This window comes from Anoplopoma fimbria, chromosome 19 (assembly GCF_027596085.1).
Source record: "Anoplopoma fimbria isolate UVic2021 breed Golden Eagle Sablefish chromosome 19, Afim_UVic_2022, whole genome shotgun sequence".
NCBI classification, from domain to species: domain Eukaryota; kingdom Metazoa; phylum Chordata; class Actinopteri; order Perciformes; family Anoplopomatidae; genus Anoplopoma; species Anoplopoma fimbria.
In genome coordinates this window covers 5,151,126-5,163,713 of record NC_072467.1, presented here as the reverse complement: position 1 = coordinate 5,163,713, position 12,588 = coordinate 5,151,126, and the positions used below count along the sequence as shown (strand labels likewise).

At 43.0% G+C, this 12,588-nt stretch overlaps 1 protein-coding gene across 1 annotated transcript in view; it reads right to left on the bottom strand.

Moving 5' to 3' along the window:
- Window positions 1-3: 3 nt before the first annotated feature.
- LOC129108894 (serine/threonine-protein kinase WNK1-like) overlaps window positions 4-12,588 on the bottom strand; it is a 28,513-nt gene continuing 15,928 nt past the window's right edge. Inside the window, exons 10-28 of the mRNA XM_054620818.1 lie at window positions 12,395-12,543; window positions 12,088-12,171; window positions 11,702-11,737; window positions 11,098-11,235; window positions 9,600-9,676; window positions 9,349-9,511; window positions 9,145-9,261; window positions 8,732-8,845; window positions 8,574-8,622; window positions 8,325-8,462; window positions 6,794-7,794; window positions 6,623-6,697; window positions 6,390-6,509; window positions 5,964-6,279; window positions 5,227-5,404; window positions 4,918-5,111; window positions 4,605-4,778; window positions 4,288-4,517; window positions 4-3,635 (exon numbers count right to left, since the gene is read on the bottom strand). Of these exons, the coding sequence (XP_054476793.1) occupies window positions 3,264-3,635; window positions 4,288-4,517; window positions 4,605-4,778; window positions 4,918-5,111; window positions 5,227-5,404; window positions 5,964-6,279; window positions 6,390-6,509; window positions 6,623-6,697; window positions 6,794-7,794; window positions 8,325-8,462; window positions 8,574-8,622; window positions 8,732-8,845; window positions 9,145-9,261; window positions 9,349-9,511; window positions 9,600-9,676; window positions 11,098-11,235; window positions 11,702-11,737; window positions 12,088-12,171; window positions 12,395-12,543 (3,725 nt within the window). The 3' untranslated portion in view covers window positions 4-3,263. The remainder of the gene's footprint in view (window positions 3,636-4,287; window positions 4,518-4,604; window positions 4,779-4,917; window positions 5,112-5,226; window positions 5,405-5,963; window positions 6,280-6,389; window positions 6,510-6,622; window positions 6,698-6,793; window positions 7,795-8,324; window positions 8,463-8,573; window positions 8,623-8,731; window positions 8,846-9,144; window positions 9,262-9,348; window positions 9,512-9,599; window positions 9,677-11,097; window positions 11,236-11,701; window positions 11,738-12,087; window positions 12,172-12,394; window positions 12,544-12,588) is intronic.

Sequence of the window (12,588 nt, the reverse complement as noted above, 5' to 3'; positions counted from 1 at the left end):
TGTGTTTTATGATCTTTGATAGGTGCTTATTTTTATCATATATTACATTTGATGTTAAGTAAGTCAGAGTTAAGTTTCTTATAGGCCTTACATTTTCAAGGCCTTAAAATAAAAGATGAAAAATTTTAGTTTAAGCATTAGAGACAAATTAGTCAATTTTGGTTATTAAAAAGATCACTCAATAAGCAAGACAAGTGCTTTAATTGATATTTTTATTTGTTTTTACATTTTGTACAATGTGAAAAACATACACAAAACAGACACTGAATCACAGGTCAGTAAGGAGGGATCAGAAATAAGAGCTCCACAGATACGACTGCACGTCAGTAGCCTCAAACAGTATTGTAGAGGGCTGTGATAATTACTGATGAAAGCAAAGTAGCATATGGACCTAAAAGCTTTGACGTGACCTTGTGCTGTACAGTAGCCAGTTGTGACTTGGTTGTCATTGTAAGATTAAACACCTGTGAAGCTGGCATGCAGAAATCATAAGCTGATAGTTTGATATTGAAGTTGTGATATTGGTGAATGACAATTAAACGGATCAACACTAATGATCACTCTCAGGAAGGCAAAGAATAAAAAAAAAAAATAGGATCTCTAATATTCCAATATATCAAAAACATTGAAGTAGGTAACAACCCTCATCAGCATGCAAATGTTTCAGTTACCCCTCAGTCCCTTCAAACATTGCATATTCTGCATTGCAGTAACTTATTTTTTCTCTAGAGAACTTTTAACTATTCATCCAATCTACGAGCAGGCGAAAGAGTCACGATGACAGCATGGCACTCGTGTGAGGTGGTGAAACAAAAGTTGAGCCAGCATGACAGCGTTTAAACCTTTATGCAGCTCACTCGCTGCCTGAACAAGCGCGTCTATGAAGTGTCATTATGAATCACACCCCATTTCTTGGAAAGGTCCGCCCTGCGTAGCTGGTCGAGTCAGAGACGATAAGTTAATGTCAGGCATCGGCCTTGAGTAGTACGGATCTGGATAGCCTATTGGTCAGGGGATAGGACCTGAACACATCGGCGTTACCGGTAACTCGGCGATCATGGACGCCTGGCCAATTCTAGCGCTTGAATGCTAAGTAGGGCGGGTCTTGCCAAGAACAGCAGTGGGATGCATAATAACCAAAGGCTTTAATGATAAATCCACAGAAACCAAATAATAAAACAGCCAAATATAAACACACAGCTGAATAAACAACCATCACAAATAGAACTGATGAGAGAACAGAAACGCTTCCAAATTACCCAGTGTGCTCTTTGTTCCGCAGTCCTGTGTGGCGTCTCTAATGTTTCAGTGTTACATATACGCTGAGCTGGCCGTGCAACAGTTATGCAGCCGCCTGTTGTGTGTTAACGTCTTGTTCAGGTTTAGTTCATTGGGTTTCTGCAGTACAGTCACAGCTACAGGACTAGATGAATCTGGAACTTGTCATTAGTGAGGATGCAAGGCACTAAAGTGTTCCTCATGTTTACAGGTTAGAGTGCATGTGCACGAAGAGTGGGTCACCACAAGCATACTCTAGTGACGGAGCATTACGTGAAAGCATTTACCTCACATTAACATATATACAATAAAATAGAAAGGGGGGCAGGGCAGTCATAGAGAAGAGCTTAATAAACCACAGGATTACTCCTGCGTGGTAAGTAGGATACCATCAACAACCCTGCAATTGCACTTTTTATATTCCTTTAACTACATGTTGTTTAACAACCTTTAATAATAATTACAGTGAAACAACATCAAAATCTGATGGCTGAATACAGGTCCATAAAGAACATTTGTTTTATTAAATATACGCATACAAAAACAGACCACAGAAAGAAAGAACCCCAAAACACTGGTGATTTGAGAGGTGACGGCTAAATGTCATGAGTGGAGATATTTAATAGGACATGACTTCACTAACAACCTGTTCATCTGTGTACTGGGCACCATCCGTGTAAACAACTGGGAGAAGTGGGGAGGCTGCATCCCCTCAGGGACTGAAACCTTCCATAAATACTATTGCAATAAACCAGAGTTATTGTTTTAGGATATAAGCAGATTTTAAAGGGCTCATTTCAGCTCTCAGTGAAGTTATTTCATGTGTCAATTTGGGTTTCTTATTTCATTCTTGCGTTAAAATAAAACAAAAGAAAAAAACACCCTGCAACACCCAGAACCAGAATGTGATTTACAGCAGCATCATCTCTTAAGTTTTACACTGTGAATGGTGGTCAACACCAGGACAATGCTCCTTTATGTGGCAGATCCACTGGTTTACATCCCAGAAGTGGAGAATAAATCTGTATAATAAATCTGTATGGATGGACAACTTAAATCACAATGTCACCAGACTCAAAAGGGACATAAATATGCAAAACATGGAATCATAACCCAGTGAAGAAATATCTATGTACAAAGTCAATATTTAAATGTGTTTGGGGATTAAGGCCACAGTTACAAGGGACAGTTTTCTACTCTTTGCCATTATTGCATTTAACTTAATAGGTAGCGATTGGGATGTATTCATACTGCGAACCTATCCATTACACTCTGCCTAACTTACGATGTCTTTCTTCTCCGAACTCAACCAGTCACACTTTGCTAATCCGCGTAGGACAAAACTAACTGTACCTCTCTTATTTCCCACTTTCTGTGCAGCTCCCCCTCTCACTCTCTGAGATTACTTTACCACTATCCCAAGTCACTCAACCAGGTTTATGTTTAGTCAGGTGCGTGTTGACACACACGTGTGTGTGTGTATATATGTGATGATAAGTTCAACCGTCTTCGGTCCCAGCAGGGCTTAAAGTCAGGACTAGCAAGGATGTGAACCAGAATCCTTCCTACCTTCTCCTCTTCAAAGGAATGACGACATTGCAACGTCTGCTTTCAAGAGACATCTTTGGCTGCTGTTGGTTACGCCTTTGGGTCATTACATCACCAGACACGCCCCACCGACTCGTCACAGATCAATTCCACAGCCAATGGCAGGCTAAGTGTGAGACTCTTGTGCTGTGGATGTGTATTGCACTCTCCCTCCAATTGCCGGACAGATTTCTTTCTGCCTGAGAGGACGTGAACCACACAGGTCAACTCTTTTACAGAAACGAAACACCTAATAATAAAAGTTGAAATAAAAATAAAAAAAGCACTATATCCAGCCAGTTTTCCAGCCGACTGCAAAGCGAGCTAGTGGTTCTCGTTCAACAACTGTCTGCCCTGTGCGGTCCTCCGTCTAAGCGTGGACTAGGGCTACAACTGGGCTACGTAGGCCTCAGGTTGGACCCTCCGGGGCTGACTGAACTCTGGCTGGCTGGCGTGGTTCCCATGTGATAGCCTGTGGCTGTCGCAGGCGGCTGGTACTGCGTTATTGGCTGTGCCGGGTTGAGCATGCTGACCTGGCATGTACCTGTGGGTCCTGCCCACTGAGGAGCACTGTATGAGGCTGAGGTGTATCCAAACCCCTGTGCGGCTGGACCCAGAGAGCCTTTACGAGGCCCCAAAGGGACAGAGGGATTGGCTGGGTTGGGGAGATGAGTCGATGTGGTGGATGTGGTGCTAGAAGTCGTGGGAAGTATTGGGCAGAGGAAGCCTGGAGCTGAGAATTTCCGGCCCATGTTGGCTGGAGGGATAATCTGTAACGGTGAAAAAAAAGTAGGTTTTCATACTGAATATGCAGGATTATGCAAAACTATTAAGGGAAATCTTGCAAATGTTCATCTACAATGTGTCACACATCAGAGACGTTCTGATTTTGATATATGCAGATGTCTGCCCCGGCTTTGTGCAGGTCAGCGTCTCAGCTTCATCGTATGGTTTTAAGGGCGATTTAAAGTGTGTATTTAGGCTTTGAGTCTACTGTTTTATCAATATACGCGTCAACATGAGGTTTGTGTTCAATAAAAAAAAAAGGCACAGTGACTCTGGCCGCAGAGCCATGGCTGATCAGCGGCAGTGCACTCAGATGTGTGGTCACTAGCGGCCCCTACCAGCATGGGGCCAGTTAGGAGTAGTCAGTGAAGATTCAGAAGTCAATAAATGAAAGTATCAAACAGGTAATAAAAGGTGTTTTGATAAAGTGTGAATCACTGCAACCACGAGGGGACCTTGAGCTTGCAGCCGTACATGACCACCTAAAATATTATGTAGTTTGGTGCAGCGAAATTCAAGATAAGCCATGGACGGACAGAGCTGCACACACTCGCTCATGCACACACACACACAACCAAGTTCCTAATCTCTTTCTGGAGATAATGATAGTTTTTAAAGAAAGCACTGAATGCTTACATCATGTCCCAGCGGCACTAGTGCTCCGGTTTTAGGTCCTTTCTTGCACTGGGAGTGGCTGATGGCGTCCCTGGCCCAGTTATCCACCAGTTGGTGCAGGTCATCAGTGAAGGTGCCCTTGCCCTTCTGTGTGTGGGAGGAAAGAGGAGTGGGTCCAGTTGCCTGGGTCAAAGTAGTAGATTGGTTCTGGCAGTGGCCTGAACCATTTGAGGAGCTGGTCCCACTTGATCCTGGTAAACAAGAACATAAGTGAGAAAACAAATTCAAGGAATCAATGCAATAAGCTCACTGTGACTAAATGAAGGGCCGGCACATACCTGTGGAGCAACTACTGAGGCTGGGCATGGATGGAGAGGCTCTAAGCTGCTTTATGGATGACCTGTTAAGGGCTTGTGATGCCTCTGTTGTTTCTGAGGCCTCTGTTGCTGAGGGTGAACTTTGCTTTGGAGGAGACTCTGAACCATGAAGACTCTGAGCTGAGGCTGGGGATCCTGAACATACGAGCACAAAACACAATGGCGTGTAAACATTTACCCACGAACATATCATTTCAACTGATTGCAGCAATGACATCAAAGAGCGTATTCATTTTATCTTGAGAGCCAAAACAAGCCAATTCACAGTCCTTACCAGAGTTTTTGGGACTGGGTTGTCCACTACTGCGAGTAGATTTGTGGCTCTTGCTTTTTAGCCTTCGTCGACCTCCAGCCATTGCCACAGCCGGGGAGAAGATAGCAGTAGGAGGAGGTTTTCCCATCTGCGTGAACAGGGCCTCTATCTCCTCTTTCTGACGACTCTGCAATGTCTGGATCTCCGTCATATGTCTGCGAGCGTGATAAGACATACAGTCATGTTAAAACATTTCCATAGAGCTGTGAAGTAACACTCAGAAGAGGAAATGAAGGTAGCGTGGAGTACGATTGTGAACATGTGGCATACTTCTCTCTAAGACGGCTGATTTCTTTCTGCAAAGCCTCATCCTCAGTCTCAGAGTCGTCGTCATTGTCACTACTGTAATGGGTGTGTGCATTATGAGGGTCAGACGTTGAGGATGAGGGCCCATTCTGCATACTGGAACCATGTGTTGGACTGGATCCTGCTGCTGGAGCTGGGGTCACTGAGGGAAATTATACACGTTAGATGTTAGAGATACGAGTAAGTTTACCTGGGGACCTCACATGTTGTAAAAATGTACCCTAAACATCTGAAATATTTGCCTAAGAAGAAGAAAGTCTTTGTTTTATGCACATGTACTGACTACTTTCAAGGTTTATCTTCTGATACGATTATAACATAATGGATGTTCAAGCTCAGTAGCTAGATACGTCTACTGAATTCTCAAAAACAATCGTAGCTTTAAATAATATTTCCCACTGCAGCCTCTGCCAATAGGATCATTTAAAATACTGAAAAAGGCCGAGGTAAAGATGCATTCACACAGTGCATGTCTTTCCATAAAGAAAAAAGGGATAGTTGTGATAATGTGACATTTAAAAAAAACATTTATGTTCACTTTGCCTTATTAGTTACAGTGTGAACAGTGAAAAAAACTGTTGAGATAGTGTGAAGCATCAGTTTTGTATGGTGCACAGTATAGCACGGCATTAGTCAAGGAGGCTTTTCCAACATTTTATCAAAGCTAGCTTAATTTGCTAAACCTTGAACCTGGTACGTGCCTGTTACGGAAAAGCGCCCCACTTTAGAGCCAGTGGTTGGCCCAGATGTGGCGTTGGCGCTCGTGGACACTTGGAAGCGCCCAATAGTGGTCGGCTGACCAGCAGGGGCAGCAGGGAGAGAGGGTGCTCCATTTATAGAGTCAGCCTCACAAAATCCTTTGGACAGAGAAGATGACCGGTGGAGGGTATTTTCTGGACTTGAGGGGGAGGAGGAAGAAGAGGAGGAGGAGCTAGAAGACGGCGTGAGGGAAGAAGAGGAAACGATGCTCGAGGGATCTGGAACGCTGCTGGACACACCATCAGTAGCAACAGACACCTGGGAAACAGAGGAAGAACATTTGAATGAACTAAGAACAAGGTTAAAGAGATCTAGCTGTTTTAGAATTAATTAACCAGAAACATTTTAAGCTGTGATTTAAAACTTACTTGGAAACGTCCCAGAGTGAAACCTGCTGCTGGAGGCTGGACTCTATTTTCTTCCTGAACCGTCTCTGGGCTCAGAGCTCTCCTCAACTGGGCATCCAAACTACCCAGAGGTTGCTTTAACTGTGGAGTGACACAAACGGGATATTAGAAAGAAAATCGGCAGTTGTACATATGTACATCTACACTATTTGTTAAAAAAAAGAAAAAAAAAGTAGTAGAGCAGGGAGTATCACCTGATTTGGTCCAGGAAATGGGGGCACAAGTTCAGAGGGAGGCGTAGCAGTTTGATCAAAACCAGTAGGTAAAGTCTAAAATTATACCAAAGAAGGAAGTCAAGTTAAAATATTATTATAGCAATAAACAGCATTTTTGATTTTTTCTTGCATGCTGCAGGTCTCACTTACCTGTGCCCGAGGCTTGGTTGGAGGGGTCTGTCCTGCCGGGGTAATACCCTGTCCTGGGGTGGTTGTTGTGCCCAGGACAGCCTGCACACCGGTAGTGAGGGGAAGGTTAGATGGGGGCACCAGGGCAGCTCCGGGTGGAGGAGAAGAAGTCCCAGTGGGAGGAGAAGAAGTGCCTGTGTTCTGATCCACTGATGCAGAGCTCTGATCTTTAAAGAGGGACCGTAGCTTCTTATCTAGAGCCTGGATATCATCTCTGCCAGCGGTCTTGTCTTCTGACTCCACTGGCAGTGGCTGGACTTGGCTCTGACTGGGTAACGAGGTGGGAACAGGGGGCTGAGCAGAAATCGGGACAGGCTGAGACTGGGAGGTTGTGTGCTGTGGTGGATGGATGGACGAATTCACAGGCTGAGAGGACGGAACAGCACCATTTAAAGGCTGCTGCTCTGAAGCGGGGACCGTGCTAGTACCAGTGCCAGAACCACTGGATCCAACACTCACAACAGGAGAGACAGAGACAGAATTACTGCTCTGCTGAGGCCCGGGTACTGCGGGGACGGAGATCTGCACTGATGGGGAGGAAATGGTGGAAGCTGCTGGTGGGATGTTGGCAGCTGGTGGAAGCTGTGAGGGGGCTGCTTCATGGGATGACTGAGAAGGTGGACTGGGATCACTGGTGACAGGAGCTGGAGTTTGGGACTGAGTGGATGTAGGTGGAGGGGAAACCCTCCCAGTTGAGGGAGGTGGTGAGGATGTGCCAGTAGATGCGACGCCAGGAAAAGTAATGCTAGCAGTGGAAGCTACGGCTTCTGGAGGAGCCATGTTATTGTTAGAGTTTTGGCCGAGTCCAGCCTCAGTGGCCAGGACGCTGCCTGGTTCATGCTCAGCCGCAGGGGGATCAATGGTGCTGCATCTCTCTATACGCGCATGCTTCATTTTACTGAAAGCCTGCTGAAGAGTCCCAGATGGGGCAGACAGAGAAAGGCCTAGTGGCAGAAAAGGAGCTGAAAAAAAAGAGTCATTTTATTAAAATTCCAGAAATTGACTATATAAATATGATCATTTTGAGCATCAACAAAGAATATGTGACACAATAACATATATAGTTTTATAATGAAACATGACCATCAAAAACCTTGAGTTTTCAATTTTCATCACACTTTGCTTTTGTCTTGGAAAATATTTCCTGCCCAGATTCTACTCCAGGTGATTGGGTCATAACAATAACTGCCATTTAACTTTTTTTATTTACCATCATTTAAAAATAAATAAAAAAATCAATCAAATTATACAGCTGGGTCTAAGCTGTGTAAGAGCATCAACAGAAAGTTTGCTAATCCGATGGGGAGTCGGGGCAACTGTTCTGTGGATAACGTTATGTAATTCTGTTAATGGTTTAAACTAAAATTCTGGCCATATCTTACACGTTGAACCTGTAATGTGTATTTTCACGCAGTGTCAAATGTACTTTTTTGAGAAATCAAACAGTGGGAACAGGTTAATACCAATGGGAATAAAAAAACATTTCTTTCACCTGGCTCATCTCCAAAGGAGGTATTGGTAGAAGAACCACCAAAAAACTGGTCTTTAAGACGAGACTCTGGCACTGGGCTGACTATGAACCTTCGTCCTGCTGAATGCACCACCTGCGCTGTAGTGCTGGGGGAAATTCCTGAGAGAAAGGCCAAAAGAATGTTAAAGATGTTGGTAAAGACAGGAGTTGGACTTCATAACAATCAACGAGTGGACTTTAGAACTGTATTTTTGGCTAAAGTTAGTTTACCTGGCAGCATGGGAACAGACAGCTCAGGCTTTTGTTGGTGATCACTCATCTGCAAAGAGACAAACATACAAAGTTATGTGGTAATCAGGTCATCGGGTTCAGCAGGTTAGGATAAAAATTGTCATCGGCTAATACAGTGATGTGTAGTAAAGAAATACCTGAGGAAAGCCTTCCTTCATGCCCTCTCCTTTCTCATCAGCCATTTCTATGACTTCACGGACCTGATCAACGAAGGACTCCCGCTCACTTTCCAAGATGAATTCACTTTCAACCTAAACAAGGAAGCAAGAGAAGTTCAACTCCTGTGACAAACTACATGTTCCATAAGAACGTTCCAAAGAATGGTCTAAAATTTGTGACTGACTTTAGTTGATGCAGCAGATATTACAAAAGGACAGAAACGTGTCAAAAAATCTGCTTAAAATTATTTGAATGGTAACCATGCAAAAGTTTATACTCCATGAATTTATAGTGTGTATTATACATATACACAGAATATATTTATTGTAACAAACAACCATTAGACACAACTCCTACATGTTTGAGGCAAAAACTATAGAACCACTCCTACCATGATCTGTGCAATCTCCTCTGGATTATCACCATCGAGGTCAAATTTGAAGGTCACCATCTTCCTGTTATGAGTTTCCAGCTGGCATTCTGCTACTCTGTCTCCCACATTAGAGATCTGCAAAACATCAGCTCAAGTTAAAACGGTTCCATGACAAAGAGCTTAAGGTAGAATATGAATGAACTCATCACTCCAAATACATACACTGAGAACGTTGAGCTTGGCCTTAGCAGTCTTCTCGTGGCGGGAGCGGCTGCGTACAGATCTCCGCTGGTGACGTTTCATTGAACGCCCCTCATGGCGACCTCCTGATGTAGAGCTTCCATCATTGCCGTCACTAAGACCTGAAGCTGCATCCGACAGGCAGCTGAAAGAGAAATGGACCCATGAGAGAGAGATCTGACACGTTGTGGGGTTCTGGTAGACTTTGAAAAAAGAAATAACGTTCTTCTTACCCTTCTACAGATGGTGGCACCAGCACAGATGATCCTGGCGGCTCAGTTGGAGCTGACTGAGGAAAACTCACAGGGGCCTGAAACACAGAAAACTTTTAGAAAGCAAGCACTCACTTTCAAAAGCAAATCTCCAAATGGAAAGTCCCACTGTTGGTACATAACTCTTTTGAAATGGTATAAGACTGGAGATGCATTAATTGGTTGCAGGTTACCAACCATGGTCGATCAGCAGAAATCCTGCAGGTCAGTCATATTTCTATGTCATAACTGTAAGCCCATAATAAGCCGTGTAGGAACAAACTTAAAAACATTTGGAAACAACTAACTTAATCAGAGTAATCACACTGACCGGCTCGCCTGCCAACAACTTGGAGCTTTACAGAGGTTCTAGCGAGATTCACTTAATTTTATTTTGGTCATTTAAGTTGATAAACTATTTCCAGTAAAGGAATGATTTAACTCAGACCATCCACCAGATGGTGCTGTTTAACTGGTGAAACTTGCATCTGGGTGCAACAAGAGAAGCCATTATTCAGCTCACAGACAGTGTAAATATTGCTGTGTAATGGAGATTTCATTTAATTACCTTCAGAATGTGGACATTTTTCTCTGCTGGGCTTATTTGGATAATAGTTACATTTATGCAGGGAACTGCTGTTTTATCATTTCCAATTCCAGCACGTCGGCTGCTACAATACACTGACTTTTGTATCCGTGAGAACATTGTTATTTCTAACCAATTTATTACTTCCTTCTTATTATTACATGCACACAGATCTATTTGGGGGACTGTTTTCACAAAGCTCAAAGTAAACCCTTGATCTGTTTTGAGAACAGAAGTATATATATGCTCTGATGAACCAAACACTCAAATAAAGTGTAACACTCCATATATACCTCGTGTGAGAACAGCTTTTTAATCAGAATGAAAGGATATGAAATGGTTTGTATTGCCTTTTGGTCAAAATCGACCAGTTGCAAAAACAATCACTGTTGTAGGTTTTCACATTTTAGCAGATATTTTGGTCAGTGGTCAGACAAATGTGGGTGAACAAAACACTCTTGACACTACCTAAAAACTGCCTTCATTTTACACAAATCCTTGTGTTTATATTATTCATCATAAATCCATAAATGCGTCACACCTGACCCACAAACAGCCATCAACACAACTTTTGTACCTGCAGAACAGAGAGGCATGAGGCCTGATAGAGGAAGTATAGGTGCTCTGCGTTGAGTGGAGGTGACAGGATAGGAGGACTTGGATCATTGGCCCAAGACTAAGAGTCATGCAGGAATGAGCAGCATGCAGAAAGAAAGAGTGGCAGAAAAAAGGGGCCAGCCATTGTAATGAGAGATGTGTGTTCAGAGAAAAGAAAAAAAATGTTTAGAATAAACACAAACATAAAAATAGAAAGGATGAAAGCAATGGGTCAGTGTAAGCAGGATTAAATAAATGTTTATGTTAGTACGAGCAGGGGAGGTGTGTCTGTGTCACCTGTAGCTGCTGAGCTCCGGTCTGCGCCTGTTGAAGAGTGGCGCTCTGAGGAGTAGAGCTGCTCTCTGGCTGTTGCTGTTGCTGTTGGGGGGAAGACGATTGCAGAGATGAGGGTATCATCACTTGCTGGGTAGGAATCTGTGAGAATGGAAGGGATAAAGAGGGAGTGGCAGAAACAAGAATAAAAACATAAAATATAATATCAAAGATGACACACATTCATATTAGCATCTTGTTGACTTCCTGAAAACCTGTAAAGTTTTACTTTGGCTCTACTCCAAACCCAGATGCACTTAACAGTTGGACAACATAGCTGCAATGCTCAGAGCATATATCTATTTGACAGAGTGGGATGTCAAGTTCTACATCAGTGAATGTCTCTAAAGTGTATTTTACAGAAATGTAATTTCGTTCCTCACTGACAATTTAAGTTTTAAAAACTATTTGATGTAATATTTTTGTCTGGAACCCCATCATTTTTCCATTTACTATGATTAAGTCAAAACTTACCAAACATCTGCAAAAATATAGACATGTTTTTTTTGTTTCAAAGGCTGTGGGTGAATTTACAAGTGGTAAAAGGAAAAATGGACATTTTATGTACCTGAGGGGGAAGCGTTGGTTGGTAGTAAACTCCGTACTAAAAGAAACAAAATATAACAGAGGGTAAGAGTAGGAAACTTGAATGAAAACAGAATCTAAGGAAAATATAACAATCCTGGAAAACTCAGGATTCAAAATTGAGCTGCTTTCAATGCAGCCGCCTAACACAGAGAATACAAGCTTCATGTTACTTTAAACTGCCTCTGAATTTTTGTTTTGGCCGATCTTGAGTGGTTGAAGTTCACAAGTGTACTTAGGGTGCGTTCAGTACAACCCGTGACTATTAAGTTTGTTGTTATGTGCAACAGATTTGAAACTTTGAACCACGGTTTAACCAACTGTGAAGTTATTCTTTGTGAACATGAAGACATTGAGTACAGCACATACCTGTGGAGGTGCCCCTGGAACAGACTGGCTGCCCGGCAGAATAGAAACAACTTCAGGCTGGACACCTTGCATCTGGGGTTGAACCTTATGCACCATAGAAAGAAAACAACAGCATGTGGTGAAAATGAGGCAGAGAAGAAAGTAAACAGATAGATGATCACATTCCAAGACCAAAGGCGTATAGGTCAAAGGGCACATGTATATCGCATAGGTATAATAAATCAAAAGAAAACTTGATCTAAATAGCCAAAAGTCACCTGATTCTCTTCAACAAATAAGATTATGTTGTATTTTCAACTTGACTCACCACTGACATCTGCTGCTGTTGCGTTTGGTCATTTTGTGTCTGTGGTAGTGAAACCTGGGGCTGAAGGTGCTGACTGGGAGGGGAGCTGTAGGATATTCCAGACTGAGGAGGCTGGACCTCAGGACGGATGGTGTCTCCCATGAGATTGGCTGTATGAGGTGGACAAGAAGTTTAACTTATGAAAAATACCCTGA